Below are 19,406 nucleotides of genomic sequence, written 5' to 3'. Positions count from 1 at the left end.
CCCCACTTTGTGCCACGATGTTTTCCTGGCTGAGGGATTCCCCCTCCCCCAGGACCTCACAGAAATGCTTAGAAAATCTGCAAACCTGTTCCTGGGGGTCGGAGATTAGATCACCGTTTTTTCCCCTAATGATGGTAATAGGTGTGGTACTGCAGGTTACTTTTTTGATGGAGTTAAATAGAGATTTGTGATCGCGGGCCACTGAGGCAGACTCCATCTCTCAGGAACCCGCAACCACCACCCATCCTTGCAACGCCTCACGGCTCTCCAAACCTCCGAGCGAAGGCTGCGGTAAGCCTCCTCATTCTCTGACGTGGGATTCCGTAGCCGATGACAGTGGGCCTGTTGCTTTTACTCAACTATCCTGAACACCTCCTCTGTCAACCAGGGTCTCTGGGGAGGTCTGGACCGCGTACCCAAAGCAGCCATTGCAGCTGCATGAGTCACAGTCCTAAACCTCGACCATTTACCCTCGACATCAGGAGGAGTGGGGGACGATGCCAACCCCAGCCGCAAGCGATGATGAAATTCTCGCTTGCAACTTTCATCAGATAACTGAGACCAGGCCACTTTAGGTTGGAATGGGGTCCTGGGTGTACACCCACCACCAGAGTGGAAGAATGGCCGGCGCATCTTACAGATGACTAGTCGATGGTCAGAGGGCAGATCAGCTCCACGGTAGGTCCTGGTGTCAAGGACATGGGCTCGCATCCGCTGGTCCATCACTATGTAGTCCAGCAGATGTTCTTGCTTGGACCCGGCATGCATCCATGATGTTGTGTGGATGCGCCGATGCCGGAACAGCGTGTTGGTAATTACAAGCCTATGGGCTGCACAAAAATCTAGCAGCCTCCTACCCGTTGTTATTGAGCTGATTTGGCCCATGCCCTCCAATCACTCCAGACCAGGTGCCAGCATCATGACCAACTCGGGCATTGAAGTTACCCAACAAGATGACTCTATCCTGAGGGGCCACTTTAGCCAGCACCTGTGACAGGAGCTCATAGAAGGCATCCGACTCATCGGCTTTGCCTGCATCCCTCCACGGATGTTCGTCTTCGGTGGGGGCATAAGTAGCCACGACCACCACTCCTCGCCTCCGGTTGAGGGGAAGGCGAGCCCAAAGTAGCCTGGGGCTTACAGCTTTCCACACCTCACCGCCACGCTCCCACGCCCCTTTCATTCTTATGTTCAAAAGAAGAGCCACACCCTGTTGTTTGGCAGTCTGCTGCCCCGAGTAGAGGACTGTCCACCCCTCATGGTGACAGGAGCCAGAACCGGTCCACCAGACCTCCTGAATGCCACAGAGATCCAGGCGGTACCAGTCCAGCTCCCGACAGAGGAGTGGCAGCCTCTCCTCCGCAGTGAGCGTTCAAACATTCCACGTGGCCACAAGAAGTGGCTTTTCGTTGTTTCTGGAGGAGCCCCGAGGGTAGAGATTCAATCTCCTGGCTCCGCCTATTGGGGTTTGGCCAGGATACGTCATAGATGCCTGACCCCCCGGTGCCTCCGGCACAAGCTTATTAGTAAAAAAAAAATATTCGTGGTTTCGTGGTAAAATTTTTGAAGGTGGGTGGGGGGGGTTACCAACCCCTCGCACCCGTCCAGAGCCCCCGTTTAGCCACTGTGGGGGTCACAGACGCCATGAGAGGAGGGGCCAATCGGAATTGGCCCTCCCCCCACAGCACTGTCCACGACAGAGTTGCCCGTCCGGCACCGCGAGGAGGTAGGGGTTTTTTTGCCGGACCGTACAAACTCACACAAGGTCACACACACACACTCACACACCCTTACACAATGTCACTCACACAAACTCTGAAACTCACAAAAACTCGCACACACACACACTCTCACACAAAGACAAACACACAAACTCTCACACACACACACTCACACAAAGACAAAAACACACAAACCCTCACACACACACTCTCACACAAAGACAAAAACACACAAACTCTCACACACAAACCAAACACACAAACTCTCGCACACAAAGACACACACAAACTCACGGCCGGGTGGCGCTGTGGTCAACGCACGCGACTCGTAGCGAGCGACGCGCGAGTTCTCATCCTTGTCTGGGTGGAGTTGGGGCAGGACAGGGATGTCGACCAAGCCCCCTCACCCCTTCGGGGGGGGGGGGGGGGGCGATAAAATGAGCACCACTTTGTGGGACGTCAACATAGTGTTTTATAATACTAATTTATTCGCCCCCCCTCCCGTCATATGAATGTGGAATTTACACCACGATGTCCAACGCTGTTTTGAATGGACAACACCTTCGCTTTGACCACTCCGTGTAGCCATACGGACCGCCGTGCCACACGTTCGCACACGCCTATCAAGGCCTGGACGGTGTTCCCGTTGGCGGTGTGGGCAACATTCTACTTGACCACGTTTGTCTCCCCAGGTTCTCATTTGACGCCGAGCCGACCAAAGGAAGACCCAGGAGAAGTTCTAGCACCACTTGTCACCGATGTTAGCCGTGGCCGGGGAGGGATCGAACTCAGGTCGCGGGGTGAACGTAGCGCGGGACAGGCGCCGCGGCTCCCCATGCACACGGAGTTTGTCGTCTCTCGCCATCGTCGCCTTGAACATGTTGAAGCGATTTGCCGCTCGCAGCCGCTGTCCCATTGCATCCATCTCACCTCCGATCCTCTCTCCATCCCTCCTCTCTCAAGCCCCACCCCCACCCGTCTGCCCATCTCCCTCCCTCCATCTCTCCCATCCTCGCTGCACAATCCCCTCGCTCCCTCATTCCATCTATTTTCCCCACCACACCGCATTCCATCTATTCACCCTCACTCTCCCCTTCCTTCCCACCCTGTCTGTTTTCCTTCCATCGCTCGCTCTCTCTCTCTCTTGCTCCCTCCCTGCATACCTCCATCCCTCTCTCTCTCTCTCTACCCTCCCACTCTTCCACCCACATCCTTCCCCCCCTCTCTCTCTCTGCCTACCTCTCCATCCCTTTCCGCTCTCCCACCCTCCCGGTCTGTCCGCCTCCCTCCCACCCTCGCTCCCTGCCCAGCTCGCTCTGCTGGCGTATACGGAAGCGTTGGAACCACCGCTGTTTCGGCACGATCCCTTCAACATGGCGTGAGGCGCTCCCGACGAGAGAGAGCGAGCGAGATACGCAGAGAGACGCGGAGACAGCCAAGGGAGGGAGAGAGAGAGACAGGCAGATCCATTCCTGTTTGGCACATCATCATCTCTCTCGCTAGCCGCCTCGGTTTTCGGAGCGAACTATTCCGACAGTGCGCACACACACATACCGCACACACACACGCATACATCACCACCATCCGTCATCGGCATCATCATCATAAAAGACTCCGACTGAATTAGACATCGCACCATTAATCCCGTGGCGAGCTAGAGCCGCGCGCTCGCGAGGCGTTCTCCTTCGTTTGATTGTCAAGTCGGGAACGCTTCCCCCGTCCCTCTTCCACCTCGTGCGACGCTCGCGGCGCGAAGACCCCTCGAGTCAAAGTGACTTTCAGCGCCGTTCCGTCGACGAGGATGACGGCGGCGGCGGTGGTGGTGGCGATGGTAGCGTCGGCAAGCAGCGGTCCGAAGTTAACTTGGCGCTCTTCCCTCGCCCCACTCGTGTGGCGTTCACGAGAGGCAGCTTAGGCGAGGTGGTGTTGGTGTTGCAGAGGACCACGTGTCACGTTCACCTCTCTTGAAGGCGTCGATGAATAACTGATTAACCGAAGACACGTGAAAGGCGGGCGGGGGGGGAGATAGCATTAATTTGATCGGGAATCCGTCCTAACTCATCCCAATCATATGGTAGATAAGAAGTAAAGAGGACAATGAGATAAGGTCTGTGACGCGAGTGGAACTCTCATCCAGTGTGGGGTGTGGGGCGGTGGTGAGTGGGAGGGCTGCGTTTCACGTGGATGCCACTTCGGGCGTGACGGACTCAATCGCGGAAGTCGCTCTTCCTCCCTCCCTCCCAAGTTCGCTCGCTCGCTCTTGCCGCTGAACTTCACACGAAAAGTGCAAACGTGGCTCGTGTGGCACGGGCTGGCCAGCCGCGTTTGTCTTTCCTGCTTCGAGACACGTCGGCACAATCTTCAAAACAAACCTCCCCCCCCCCCATCCTCAACCGGTCTGTCCAGACTCGAGGAGCATCACTCACTCAGCAGCAGCAGCAACACAACATTCGCGACTTAATTCTTTGGAGCGGGAGAGAGGGGAGAGAGAGTTCAGCGAGAGGGGAGTTCAGAGTGAACAGGCAGGGAACGACTTTGAGACAGCACTTGAGACGACACCATGAGGAGGAGACAGAAGAGAATCCTGCAGGCCACGGGGCTCTTCGTCTTGGTGGCCGTGTTCGCGCCCAACATCGGCCTGTGGTCGTTGTTCCGTGAGCGGCAGCTCGAGAAGATCCCGCACATGCCAGGACACCTGCAGGTAGGGCCACGCGCACCCCGCGCGGCGTCATCGCTCTTCTTCGTGTGCTGTTGCCGCCGCTGCTGTTGTTGTTGTTGATGTTGAGATTCCGCGTTTGTAGGCGAGCTCCGTGCCCGGTGCCAGGACCTTTACAAAGTACTTTGGCGTACGTAGGCAAGTGATGAATGGCCGCTTAACTTTGCTCCGTGGAGTTGTTGCTGCCCGATGCTGCTGCAGTTGCAGCTGGCCACGGTGTTTTTAGAGTCGCGCATTGTACGAGAGCTGCGAAGCGCTATCCAGTGCTAGGTGATACACATTACAACATGGTACGGTGTTGGAAAAGCGTTGTTGTCAGTAGTGTTGCTGGTGGCTATGTTTATATTTCACATTGTGGCACTCGCTGCACGTAGCCTCATTGCGGTGCATGGGGTACAGCTTTCTAAGTCTGTTGCACGGGTCATTTAGATCGACAGTCGGTAAAGTCGCATGCTCTACCCAAACCAGTTTTGCATATCGTTGGCGGAAGTTGTGTTAGTGAGCACCGAGTGAGGTTGATATGGAGACACGACTCTGGTGCTGTGAACACAATTAACATCCCCCCCCCCCCGTGTAGCCTGTAACAGACTGTAGGGGGAAGTGCTGTTAGCGAGTAGCACCGACAGACATACAACAAAGGCAAAGATTCCCCGTGTAGCCTTAATAGACAGGTAGGGGCAAGTGCTGTTAGCGAGCACCTACGAAGGCCGACACGGTGGCACACGAGGCGGGGGGGGTGCCCAGCAACCTTCCGTCTTCCCGAGTGGCGACGTTTGTCGCACACCGCACCGGGCGACTCAATTCGAGGCCGACTCGATCTTCGGAACGGTTCAAAAACGATCGTCACCGGGGGGGAAAGGGGGGGGGGGGGTAATCGAACCTCAGGGGTCCGCCGGGTTCGTAGCGCAGCGTGTAAGCGCGCTCATCGCTGCACCGAACCCCGAGAACACGGCTGAACACGAACTCATCGCTCGCTCGCTCGCCCACTCTCTCACCCACTCGCACGGACTTGATTTTGTCTTCTCATTGCCGAGGTTGTGCCACGCGCGCAACAGCAACAGGTAGTCAAGTAAATTTCGATTTGAAGCTTTCGTGACTGCAGGGATTCATGTTTTATTATTGCCCTTCTACGTGACTTTACCGATTGAACCAAGAATAGGTAGTCAAGTAGCCTGGTTAAGGCCGAGTTCACCTAGAGGGAGGGCTCAGGAAAACGGGGGGGGGGGGAGGGGTGGGATGAAGATGTTGCACTTGGACATTGTTCAGAGTTATAGGTTGCGCCAGGGAGTTGAACCCGGGGCGGCAAGCCGCGCACGTGCAAAGACAAAGATCCCCCTCATAGCCCGAGATAACTGCTGGGGCAAGTGCTGTTTGCGAGCATCTATTAAGGCCGGAACGGCACACGAGCATCACTCACTCCTGCATGTACACACACGTTTACCCACAAACAGATGTACACACGTACAGAGACGTGCGCAATTAAACGCGCCTGCTTTGTGCTTGCTGTGGTGTGTGTCGTGGGGAGCGGCGGTGTAGCGGTTAGCGCGCTGCGCTACGAACCTGGCGTCCTGGGTTCGATTCTCGCTCACGGCCAACACCGGTGACGAATCTGAACCGGTCCTGGGCCTCCCCTAGATCGACTCTGCCTCAAATGGGTAACCCGATGCGGCGTGTAAAAACATCGCCACTGGGGAGACAAAGGCGGCCGGGCGTGGTGCTGGCCACCCACTCCCCTCGTGTGCCGTGCTGGCCTTCATAGGTGCTGCTCGCTAACAGCACTTGCCCCAACAGTCTGTTCAGGCTACACGGGTGATCTTTGTCTTTGCATTATATTACGCACTTGCTAAACATGCATGCACGGTAGACCAGATACAGGCACGGAGACAGCACGGACAAAGATCCCCCGTATAGCCTTAACAGGGGGAAGTGCTGTTAGCGAGCACCTATTAAGGGCACGCACGGCGCACACGTACACCGTCATATACCCACACAGCAGTTGTACGTGCGTACACACAAATACACATGCGCGCAGTGCTGGTTACGCAACACACCAACGACACGTGCTGGCTTATAACACGCATTGTACTCACACCTGCGATCACGGTGTATCTGCAAAGTAGTATCCAGTATTCTTCTGTTCCATGCTGCGGATTCCTGCACACAGCAGGTGGCACCGACAGCAGCCTACTGAAACCGGTTCACGTTCGTGAGTCTCAGTTTAACACGTTGGCTTTCGCGGCCAGTATTATTCATAATGAAGGTTTTTGGGTTAGATCGGGTTATTTATGTGCCGTAACCCTCCACCACCCGACACAGCCAATCAGTAAAAAGTGTCACGTTGCAAAAGACACAAATAGTTCACTACTTTAGGCCACCGGTGTGTTGAAGAGTGGATCCACAACATTTACAATTTTTGGGTACGCCGTTTCGCTGGTGATTACATCCAACATCATCGGGCGATTTGCTAGACTGGTGAAGCCATCCACCTGCTTCCGGTCTTAAATAGTGCAGCGGGACGACGTCGTCGTCGTTGAACCCCATCAGGATTAGAGATCATAGGCGGGGGTGTATGCAATTATGTAATAGATCAGTAATCAGCCACTTAGCATGTGACTCATCTGTAAGGAATTGCAATGTGTTGTGTATTACTTAATAATACGCTTCCAGGCTGCGCTGAGTCGATAGCAATCATAGCGATTAAAATTATTTTAATTCTTCTCAATTTCAATTGATTCTTATGAATTAGTGAGTCTCATCCCATACGCGCACAACGTGGGGTGATACGATTATGATGTGGTGAGGGTTTTTAAAATTATTATTCCTCTCTCTTAGTTGCATCGGTGATGATTTGTTACAGCGCGTGTGGCACGATTGTGCTGCATAGCGCGGCGCTTTCAGAAGACACATTCTGGGGCCGTCTGGAACGCTCCTTCCCACATTAGGAAGCCGCTGGGGCTGTACACTTTTACGTCCTCTAGATTTACAAACTCATTTCATTAAAACTGCTTTGTGTGTTTAGTTTGTTTTTTCCTTCGCCGGCACCATCTGATTAGCACGGTTAGCTACGTGCGGTGCGAAAGAAGGTACATATAAATGCGTTCACGACGATTGCTCTTGCTGCGACTGATCGCTCAAGACGGGCACGGCTTTGTGATGTGCTCGCGCGGGCTCACGAATGTGCGGCGAGACAACTTCACTTGGGGGCGTTCATCCACAGGGCAGCCGGCAGAGCCTGCAATCGTAATCTGTGAAGTAGGCGTGCAGATGATGATGATGATGGGTTTCGTGCGTTAAACCACGTGTGCAAGCGGTGTCGACTCGTGGTGTGTGTGTGTGTTCGACTTCAGCGTCAGAGGTGCTCACTCACAGCACTTGCCCCCCCCAAAAGTCTGTGAAAGCTACACGGGGGATCTTTGTCCTGTTCTTGTTTGACATCATCAACATCTTCTTTGGGCCTTTCGGTAAAGTCACGTAGATAAGTTACAAAAAAAAATAAAAAGACAAAAAAACTTCGACGTTTCGTCATCAGTCATAGTTTTTTTGTAAAAAAATGTTTTACCTATCGACGTGACTTTACCGAAAGACCCAAAGGAATATGAATTCCTGCAGTCACGAAAGCTTTGTCATCATCAAGATCATTCGTATGTTGGTTCAGAGGAGACGTGTCATCTGCACTGGCTGTGGAAATGATGCCCCACCCTCCACCCGTGTGTTAAACCACGTGTACACGCGTTGTTTGTTTGAGATTCGTCAACATCATCGCCGTCATTGTTCAATAATTAATCTTATTTCAGAGCACGTATTTGTTTCCGATTAGGTTATTATTGTTCATTGACGAATGTGTTTGATGAGTCTGTGTTATTTGTGCCTGTGCGCCACTGACGTGACACGTACTCGCGTATCTTTTAAAGTTTAATAGAGCAGAGAAGTGTCACGTGTAAGTGGGAAGGGTGATGATGGGCCTGTGGAGTACACCCATGTTGCTCAAGCAGTCGGTACACGTGTGTGGTCGTTTGACAGCATCACTCGTTTGTATGTCAGAGCAGAGATGTAGCCGCGGTGCACACATTTATACAAAGATCCCCGTATAACCTTTAAAGAGACTGTTAGGGGTTAAGTGCTGTTGGCGAGCAACTTCGAAGTCCGGCACGGCGCAAGTGGAAAGTGGTTTGGCCAGAACCACGTCCCGCCTCGGCTTTGTCTCGCATCGGTGATGTGTACACAGCACACGTACACACGCACGCAGATGTTAGACACACACACACGCGCACACGTTGGTGCACACAGTTAGCTCAGACGGGCCTCGTGGGAGGGTGCGTGAGTGTTGCCAGGAGATATTATCACGCAAGCCGACACCGTCTCCCCGCCCACTCACCCCTACAGCACCTCCGCCCCTACAGCAACCCCACTCCTACAGCAACCCCACCACTATAGCACCCCAAACCCTACAGCACCCAACCTCCTACAGCACCCCCACCCCCTATAGCACCCACACCCCAACCCCTACAGCGACCCACCTCTCTAGCATCCCACCCCATATAGCGCGCCCACCCCAACTCCTACAGCGCCCCACCTCTATAGCATCCCACCCCCTATAGCGCCCCCACTCCAACCCCTACAGCGTCCCACCTCTATAGCACCCCATCCCCTATAACACCCCCACCCCTGCAGCACCCCCACCACTATCCCCATTCTCCCACTCGTCACAGCCCCGAGTCCCCGGGTCTTTCCGCCCTTGACTTCATCCCCATCGCTCTGCCGTGAGATTGTAATCCCCTTGCTGGTGCGTGGTGGCACAGCAGCGATCGAGTGTGCAGGCGGTGCAACTGCACCAAGGTTCACCGGCCAGAGGGGTCCACAGGTGCAAGGCTACGGAGAAAGGCGGGGGGAGGGGGGCATTGGGTATAAGGATGCCTCCTTTTAATTAATAAGAGCTTTATAGCTCATCGGATTCCTCCAGTATAAATCAATATTCTGAATTCCTTGTACCAGGGTAGGGCCGATGAACCACACTTTGACTCTCAGCGATGCTGCAAATGCAAGGGTTGGTGGATCACGTGGATAATGACAAACTCTACAACGCCTTAAGTGATTTTACTTTGATGGTGTACTGTATACCAAGATGAGGGGGGCTGGGGAGCGGTGGCGCAGTAGTGAGCCCACTGTGCTGTGAAGCTGTATACCTGAGTTAGATTCCTGGTCACGGCTTACATCACTCACTGTTCAGTGACCACCTGAACGGGATCCTGGGTTCAGAACGCCCTTCACCAACCCACACTGATGAGCGTGGTGAAGTCTGGTCAAACAACCCCTATCATAAACACGGCATGGAAATGCTTTTATCCAGCAGTGGATTGACAAAGAGATCTAAAGTAATAAAAACATGTTTTTTAATAAACTTCACTGATAAAAAGTTGGCCAAATATTTTTGCGAACATAATGTGGGGTTTATCTTTTTCCGATTTTATTCCTGCAGATAATTCATGGCTTTGGTCACATTACTCTTAGTCGCTAATAAATGCCTTGGTCTGCCAAAATTGTAACGGTCTGGCATTTTTCTCCTCTTTCCCTCCCTCGCTCTCTCCGTCTCTCACGTGGACATTGTTGTGGCCCTGATTGAGTTTAGCAAACTGCTGTAACGCAGACGCACGGGGGGTGAGAATATCGCCACGTCTTCAGTCGCAGATCGTGCACGTGTTTCGGTGGATGCCGCACAACCAGGGATTTAATTTAAACCCTAAATATCCCCCCCGTCCCCCCCTAGTCTCTGCCCACTCCCCTCCCAGCGTTATTGTTGGGGAGAAAGGAGATGGTGCTGAAGGGTGGAATGGGGGTGTCCAGGATAGCAAGTTCCCAGAACATTTTCATGAATAATTAAGCCCCGCGCGTAGCTTACTTTCATGCAAAACGGAATTATGTTAAGAGCCAAGCGCTGGCACGCATGCGCTGAATGAAACGTTCTCTGTACATGTTCGGAGAGAGCTCCGTGTCACTCCACTGTTGGATGAGGGCCCTCCCCGTGCCGATTCAGTCATGGGAGCTGCCGTTTAATCATTCCACCGCGTTGAGATATCACTCGCCACTGAATTTGGCCGTGGTCGGGAATTGAACACCAGGTTGCCAGGTTCAGTGTCGGTTACGGTCGCTAGGGATACAAAGCTCGGCTCATGTGAAGCTGTTTCTCTGGGTGCGTCACGTTACGCTATCGAGACTTTAGAAACGTCAGCGTGCCCTGTCACTCCACAAATGCCACTTGACAAGCGGGGATGAGTGGGGGGCTGTGTAAAGTTGTGCCACCCACCGAGGCACATGCCAGCCGCTCACCTGTCAACCCACGCACTCATCCACACCGGGCACCCACCAAGCTGACCTCACACTTGCACTCACCCAAACACAAAAAAGGCGAAAACAAAGATCCCCCGTATAGCCTTAACAGGCCGTAGGGGCAAGTGCTGTTAGCGAACATCTATGAAGACCGGCACAGCACACGATGGGGTGGGTGGCCAACACCACGCCCGGCCGTCTTTGTCTCCCTAGTGGCGATGTTTACACATCGCACCAGGTACTCATTTGAGGCTGAGTCGACCTAAGGGAGGCCCAGGACCGGTTCAGAAAAAGCGTTACTAGTGTTGGCCGTAAGCGGGAATCCAACTCGGTTTGCCAGGTTCGTAGAGCAGCGCGCTAACCGTTACACTACCTACCGCTCCCCAACCACACACGCGCCAGCACACCAATAATCGTGTACTTGCCCACTTTATGACGATCAACTCACTCACCCACCCATGCCTCCACCAAATAATCTGCACAACCACCAGCTTTCCCATGCATAACCACATACAAATCCACCAGTCCACGCACCCACTAACCCCCACGCACCAACCAACGCCACGCACCAACCAACAAACCCACGCACCCACCAACAAACCCACGCACCCACCAACCCCCACGCACCAACCAACCCCACGCACCAACCAACCCCACGCACCCACCAACCCCACGCACCAACCAACCCCACGCACCCACCAACCCCACGCACCAACCAACCCCACGCACCCACCAACCCCACGCACCAACCAACAAACCCACGCACCCACCAACAAACCCACGCACCCACCAACCCCCACGCACCCACCAACCCCCACGCACCAACCAACCCCACGCACCCACCAACCCCACGCACCCACCAACCCCCACGCACCCACCAACACCACGCACCCACCAACCCCACGCACCCACCAACCCCACGCACCCACCACCCCCACGCACCCACCAACCCCCACGCACCAACCAACCCCACGCACCCACCAACCCCACGCACCCACCAACCCCACGCACCCACCAACACCACGCACCCACCAACCCCACGCACCCACCAACCCCACGCACCCACCAACCCCCACGCACCCACCAACCCCCACGCACCCACAAACCCCACGCACCCACCAACCCACCAACCCCACGCACCCACCAACCCCACGCACCCACCACCCCCACGTACCCACCAACCCCCACGCACCCATCAACCCCCACGCACCCGCCAGACCACACACGCTTCCAACCCCCAACCCATCCACGCACGCGCTGTGCATTCAAAAGAGCACCTCCTGCTTTGATGCCCCCTCCCCCCCCGTAGTTGCTGCATAACGCACACAGCGGTAATTACGATCTCGGCGGCGCGCCCAAGTATATGCCCACGCGTGCGCGCACCATCCGGGTTTTTGTTTTGTTTTTTTGTTACTCGGTCCTGCCGACACCTCCAGCTTGATACGCGAGCGCTCTCCCCTCATCAGCGGCAACGAAAACATTCTCCCGGTCTAGCGGTGATATTCTCCCTCCGTGTCTATCGGTGATTTTCTCCCTCCCGTGTGTCCCCCCCCCTCCACCCCACTCAGAGACGTTGCGGGGCCCGGGCCGCGTCGGGTTCGCGTCGCGGGCGTTTTTGAGTCGAGACGCCACCCGCAAAGTCGCTCGCTCGCTCGCTCTCGGACGCGACTCCGCCGTGGATGTCTGTGCGCTCGGCGGTATTCATTGTACTGGTGTGTGGTGGTGGTGGTGGTGGGGGGGGTTGAAGGGGTTGGTGGGGAGAGGAGGGGGGGGGGGGGTGCTTGGCACGTCGACGACCGCCGTGTTTGGCAAGTGCACGGGTTGACGCAGCCAACGCCGCAGCCGCCACGCCAATCGTCATCTCCAGGGAGTCCTTACAGTGCTTACTTTTTGTGCGTGCACGCGCGTTTTGTGCACGTTGTATGCGTTGTGTGAATCTGTGCGTTGGGGATGCGGTGTGTGGGGGGGGGAGCGGTCGCGTAGGTCGGTTACAGCTGCGCTGCGCTACAAATTTGGCCACCCAAGTTCGACTCCCACTAATCACCGCACCACCAACACCAGTGACGATTATCTGAGCCGATCGTGCTGCCCTCCGCCGAGATCGACTCGGCCTCAAATGAGTTACCTGGTGCGGTGCGGAGTAAACATCGTCAGCACTGGGGAGACAAAGGCGGCCGGGCGTGTTGCTGTTAGCCACGCACCCCCCATCGTGTGCCGTGCCGAACTTCATAGGTGCCCGCTAACAGCACTTTCACCAAAAGTCGGTGAAGGCTATACGGGGGATCTTTGCCTCTGTCCTGTGCCTGCCCACCGGGGCGTTCGTTCGCTCGCTCGCGTCCGCGTGTGACGGGGTGTGTGTGTGGTTTTTTCGTTGTTGCAAACACGAGGAGTGTGCAGGAAAAATAGCAGCTGTGTTTGGCATGCCTTTGTACTCGAGTGATGTAGTGGGGGGGGGGGGGGGGGTCGAGAGAGAGAGGAGTGGTTGGGGTGGTTTTCAAAGCAGGGTGCAAACCCATGCTGTTTTATTATCGACACTGCAGCTGTATTAAGGAAAGAAAAAAAAAACCCGTTTCTATGTTTCCTCAACAAACAAAAAAACCGTGAAATAACAATAGAGCCAAACAGGACATTTGAATTTGGCGATTGTTTGGCTCTTGGTAAAATTATAGTCCTTGCAGCCATGTGGAAAGTGAAAGAAATCGCGAGAAACTCAACGGTTCTTGCGGAATGTTAATGCGGTGATGTTTGAAAGTAAACTGGTTATCTCGTTATGAGATGCGATGTTATGTTACATGTTAAATAGAGTGGATTGTTACGTATTTTTCGAAAACCGTTCTCAACTCGGGGGGCCTTCTCTCCTTCGCGCCGCATCCATTAGCTTCATCTGCTCTAAACGAGCATCAAATCAACCTGCCTTGCGTCACACCGTATATTTATTTCACCAGGTCAGGGAGCACAATGGATGTAACTTTTTTTTTGGAAGTGTGATCGGAGCAATTTCAGTATCCACGGACAATACAATGTTTCCGTTATTATACTTAAGTTGTGGATATTTCTTCCAAACTGTGGGTTTGCGCCTCGGCACCGGTAAACCAATTCGTCCCACTTTTGCTCGTGACGCCGCAATGTTCCTCGAACATCCGCTGCACCCGCTGTTGGTAAACCGCTGCCGAATATTTCACATTCGCAAGAGTGTGCCTTCGAAGGCGAGAGCAGCAATGAACAGCAATGCCAGCAGGCTTTGAATGTTCGCGTTTCTGCTTCTGTTGGTCTACCGACTCGGGTCTCCCCTTGAGGTTGTGGTGCATAACAGGCCGCAGTGCAGCATGTGCTCAAGAATGGCGATGTCATCTTGACATGCAGTTAATGCTGCGATTCCTTCCTTTGTCACTGAAGACAACTTGAATGCATGACTCCTATTGGTTTCCAACCTACATATGTTTTCCTCCTGACCATTGTCTTCTTCTTCGTCTTCTTATTCTTCGTCTTATTCTTCATTCTTCTTCTTCTTCCGGGGAAGTGCCTCTCCCGTGAGAGAAAGTCCGTGGATCTTCTCTCCGATGTTATTTTAGGGGTAGTGCACGGAGCGATTCGGCGACCCTAAGAAGCTCTCGGCACGAAACGTTGGACGCTGTGCCGGACAATGCGTGGCACAACCTGAAACGGCGTCGGGAGAGAGCAAGGTGGGAGCACAATGGCGGAAGCACTTGAACCTTGGTTTCTGCAAATGTTTACCAGGTATTTTTGGGGCATTGAACTACCAACTGAACAGAAACTGGCTCCTTTGCAAATGCATTGACTGCCGATGCCAATCGCAAAAGCGGTGGGCTTTATATATTTTAAATCGACTGCGTTTCCGTATTTCTCTGCAGCTTGTAGGAAGTGTGCGTTTTGCTGAGATCGTTATAGTTTGGTGTAATTAACCTCTCGGATTGTTACAGGGCAGGCTAAACATTTTTTTTTACAGAATATTTCCCAGGTCGCTAGTAGACGGAATAAGCACTTCGCTAGTTGCAGCCACAAACCATAGCGAGAGGCATACTTAATGTGGTGTGCTAATGCCTAGATATTTTCACAGACACAGCTAAAACATTGTTCTGGCTCTTAAATTTAAGCCGTATATGTTTAAAAGGTCTAGTTGATAAATCAGCATTGGTATGTTTATGTAATAACATTACATACGGATGTTAATTGTGTATTCGGAAAAGTTGCCGAGTTATCAAAGTCGACCGCAAGTTAATTTAATCTCGTCATCATCGGCGAGGTGGTGATTTTCTGGTCGGTAGCCGAAGTTACCCGTCGTGCTTTACGATGTCCATCCGCTCATTGTCTACGTTGTCTTAGCGCACGTAATTAAATTGTGAGATAAATACCTTTTGTCACGAATCACATTTACAGAATGGACACCTGCCCTGTCTGGCTGCTTTGTTCGCACGATGCCGTTGATGCCCGGTACTGCGAGGTGTCAGGGTGTCCCGTGCTGGCTGGCGTTGACGGAGTGGGTGTCCTACTTTGAGGCACAAGAACACACACGGGGCACGGTGCCACAACGAAGAGAGCGAGAGAAAGAACGCAAAAAAAAATCAATAAACTACGCTAAATAAAACCGCTTTGGCATTCAGCCGCCAAGGACACTAATCAACAAAAGCAAGCGCCACATCATTTTCTTCCAGCGTTGGAGTCATTAAAATTGGTCGTTAAAAATAACCGCGGTGGATCTGTTTTCATTCCCGTGATGAGGCCGAATTCTTGCTTATGTTCCGGGCGTTACGTGCTCAGTTCGTCGAAGTTACCTCAGTAGTCCAGTACGCAAATAAGTCCTTTTTTTGACATGTGCTGTTTTGTTTTCGTACTGTCGTCTGTGGAGATTTACAAGGGCCCTTGGAACGCAAGCACCGTGGAATAATAATAGTGCCCCTATTATTATACCCAAGAATGCCCAAGTCTTGAGACTATTTTTCACGAGGGCCCTGCTGCCTTGGTGTTTGGCCTCACGTGGCAGTAAAGTGGAGAACTCGGAGGAAACACCGTCACGCGTACGGGAAGAGGTGAACAACTCAATGTGTGTGCCCCCGCAGGCCCGAAGCCTCGCTCGGTCTCAAGGTCAACCCCCCAGAAGGGGTCCTGCGTTCAGACGTGTTTGGCTCGTGCGGTTTGCACGTGTTGGGCTTGCGGTAGGTCTTCGGTCGCCTGCGTGAACTCGCACGCCCCAGGACGACAGCGCTTAAAAAGGCGCCACACAGATGGATTCGAGCGTATCCATCGCTGCGCTACTGCCGCCGACCGATCAGATCTGAGTTCGATCATTACAACGCTTGGTTGTCTCCCGGGGCAGGCCTTCCATCGGAAGTACGTTGCGCCAGGCTGACCTGCCCTCTCCTTGCTTAGCTTCCGAGAGTCGACAAGGTCGGGGGGTCAGAGGGACGAGGAGAGGGGGGGGGGTATGGTGGGTGGGGGGGTTAACGGGCACGTCTGTGTCGTATTAGCGCCACACAGAATGTTCGGGGGAAAAAAACACAGAACAATAATAATGATAAACGTTCTGTAATTATTATTTTCACCCACCACCCACCCGTCCCCACCGGCCCTTACCGCTTTCTCTTTAATCAGCTTTCAAAAATAGTATCCGGCCCGTTTGGCAAACGTTTCAAACGCTGCCAAATTAGATACTTGCTTGTGCGCGTTGTTGGTATGAACGGAAGGGGCTGGGCAGGGGGGGGGGGGTGAGCTGGGTGCAGGAGGAGGTCCAAAGGGAGGAGAGAAAAAAAATAGTAAATCGAAATTATTTTGTCTCCCTCTCTCTGAAAAAAAAGAACCTTGGTCTGTAGGCAGGGCAGAGATAGAGAGAGATAGAGAGCAATTTGCAGCGTGAATTGAGAGGGTTACTGGGTCATGTTTGACAGGCTGGTTAAGAGACAGAATCCAGCGCACGAGCATGCCTACAGGAGACATCGGTGATGAGCCACTGATGGGTCCCGGAGAAATGCCCCCATCCGTCATCCACACGGCCGCTTCAGCTCTTTGTCTGAAAAAAAAAAAAGATGATTTTTTTTTAATTTATCGTCCGGATGTGATGCGAAATAAAAAAAAAGAAGTGAAATATTATCAATCACAGTAGAAATGGGTACAACCACACAGTTTGCATGTACGTACCTTGAACTTCTTTAGCGTCGTTCAGTCGTTGGGGTAAGTAGATCGCGCGTGGTGCGATAAAGTGTGGGTACACCCACCACTTTCAAGACACCAGGCAGTCGCGTGTGAGTGAGCAGGCGCTCTCCAGAGCTTCCTCTCGTTGAGGCTCTTCTGCCAGCAGCGCCCTAAACTAGCAATTGCAGGGCTGCGCCTTTATTTTGCTAACGAAGGGGGCTCTGTCTGGTCTCTTCATTGAGTGCGGCGGTTTTGCTGGATGAAACTCCATCTCGAGAGCCGGTACACCGTTCGAGAAGAGTCACCGGCACATGACAGGAAACCAAATTTCTGTACTGCCTTGCTGTCTCCTGTTAACCGGATTTACGCCATCTTTGCGCGACCCGCCACCCCTCACTCGCATTTAAGTGGCAAGATCACAGGGATGTGCCAACCATGCCTCGTGCACATTTGACCTTGTCATGTTTGTTGTTCCTGCTCCTGCTGCTGCTTGCGTTTAAGCTCAGAGTGGGTGGCTGTGTAACACGAGATGACAGTGTAACTCGGGTGGCAGTGTAACTCGGGGTGGCAGTGTAACTCGGGGTGGCAGTGTAACTCAAGCCACTCATCTGCATGAACCAGAACCCACACACGTAACCGGTGCTCACCACACGCACACACACATATACCCACCTATACAAAAGACAAAGATCCCCCAGATAGCCTTAATGGACTATTGGAGCAAGTGCTGTTAGCGAGCATCTATAAAGGCCGGAACGGCGCACCAAGGGGTTGGTGGCTAACATCACGCCCGGCCGCCTTTGTCTCCCTTGTGCCGATGTTTACACAACACCCCAGGCACTCATTTGAAGCTGAGTCGACCTAAAGGAGGTCCAGAACAGATTCAGATAATCGTCACTGGTGTGGCCCCGTGAGCGGGAAGTCGAACTCGGGTTGCCGGGTTTGTAGCGCAGCGCGCTAATCGCTACACTACCGCTCCACCCCATATCCACCAATACATCTGTAGTGAGTTCAACTGAGTCGCAGACGTAGACATGGAGGCAACACATTTATTTAACTCCAACACACGGGGAAACTTCCCCTTAACAGGATAACAATCTGTGGTGGTGACCACCAGGCTAACTACACTAATTACTACTTAACTAGACTAGTTACTACTTAACTACACTAATTACAACATAACTAGCGACTACGGACCGGGACCACAGCTCGGGTCCAGGTCCACGTGTTGGAGACTCGATGAACGGAGAATGTTGACGAAGGCTTCTTTAGGATGAACAGCAACGCCGGTCCCTCTGGAGACCCGGCTTATATTCTCTGCGGCGTGGCTGGCTCCGCCCTTGGCCACGACCACCTTCCAGAATCCTCGGGAAGGATCTGGATGCTAATCACGTGACCACCCCTAGCCCCCACTTGGGCCCCTTTTGTAGACTTAACTGGTCATGTGTCCTCTCGGGTCATCCAGAGTGCCGTGGCCTTTAGTCACCTCATTCCGACGGCCGGCACTCCCACACCCTGCCCTGTAGGGGCTGGCACTGCACGCCAAGCGTGGTGCCATCCAGCGCTGTCAATCAGCGCTCACCGGGCCCCTCTAGGGCCGGTACTACACAGTGACATCCCGCAATGTCACTCCGCATACACACTTGCACACGTGCACAAGCAAGCACGCATGCCCACTCGCACAAACTTTCGTACATCGACAAGTCCACTCAGCTCCAAGTCCTCCCACATCACATTTGTCCATCTCCTCTCGAGCCCCATCCGCGTCTATTTAGCCCACTCTGTTTGGTCAAACTGAAGGCGCTTGGGCATATGGAGTGAGGGGGGGGGGTACAAGAGAGAAGGTTACCGGAGGTGAATCTGTCCAGATCTTTCCGGCATCTGTGAGCTCCTGATACAGTCCAGTTTGGTTCGACTCGGGATGGATCGTTGGCAGGTATAACTGAACGGTTCTGTTTGGGGCATAGCGTGTCCTTGGCATAGAAAGGAGAGGGAATTATTGTCGCCTCGTAGTCCTGGGGCTTCGTGCGCAATTGCAGACCAGGCTGCTTCCGCGCACTAGATGATCATAAGATAATGCAGCTCAACTGATTCTGGGTTAAATCTCTGCTTCCAAGCCAGGGCTGGTCATTGGCACACTTCCCATGCATGACAACCCCTCGACCCGCTCCACAAGCACTCGCATTACTCCTTGGGAGAGTTGACGGGTTCGCATGTTTGACGACGTGGTCCTCAGGGAGGCGATTTTGTTTTTGGTGGGGCTCTGATGGTGAACGGCACCACCTCGGGGTGGGAAGCTGCTCGCCTTCACGGCAGAGCCTCCAACCCCTCAGAATGAGAAGACATTAACATATCATCGGCACGCGCATCATGGCTGATGAGTTGGCAGCCATTCCTAGACCACAGGAAGGCATTGATCAGCCTCGTGTTGATCCAGAGTTGACCTGTCTTGAAAGAATGCTGATGAAATGATGCACTCTCAGAAGCCCGCGCGACTG

General features: G+C 53.4%; 1 protein-coding gene across 1 annotated transcript in view; it reads left to right on the top strand.

The window, feature by feature from the left end:
* The first annotated feature begins 2,735 nt into the window (after nt 1–2,735).
* GALNTL6 (polypeptide N-acetylgalactosaminyltransferase like 6) overlaps nt 2,736–19,406 on the top strand; it is a 234,861-nt gene continuing 218,190 nt past the window's right edge. Inside the window, exon 1 of the mRNA XM_032956615.2 lies at nt 2,736–4,422. Within this exon, the coding sequence (XP_032812506.1) occupies nt 4,282–4,422 (141 nt within the window). The 5' untranslated portion in view covers nt 2,736–4,281. The remainder of the gene's footprint in view (nt 4,423–19,406) is intronic.

Source organism: Petromyzon marinus, chromosome 18, assembly GCF_048934315.1.
Source record: "Petromyzon marinus isolate PM22_M1 ecotype Great Lakes invasive population chromosome 18, UKy_Petmar_22M1.pri1.0, whole genome shotgun sequence".
In the NCBI taxonomy this organism is placed as follows: Eukaryota; Metazoa; Chordata; class Hyperoartia; order Petromyzontiformes; family Petromyzontidae; genus Petromyzon; species Petromyzon marinus.
Note: the sequence above shows the minus strand (reverse complement) of the source record. Positions and strands in the feature narration are given on the sequence as shown.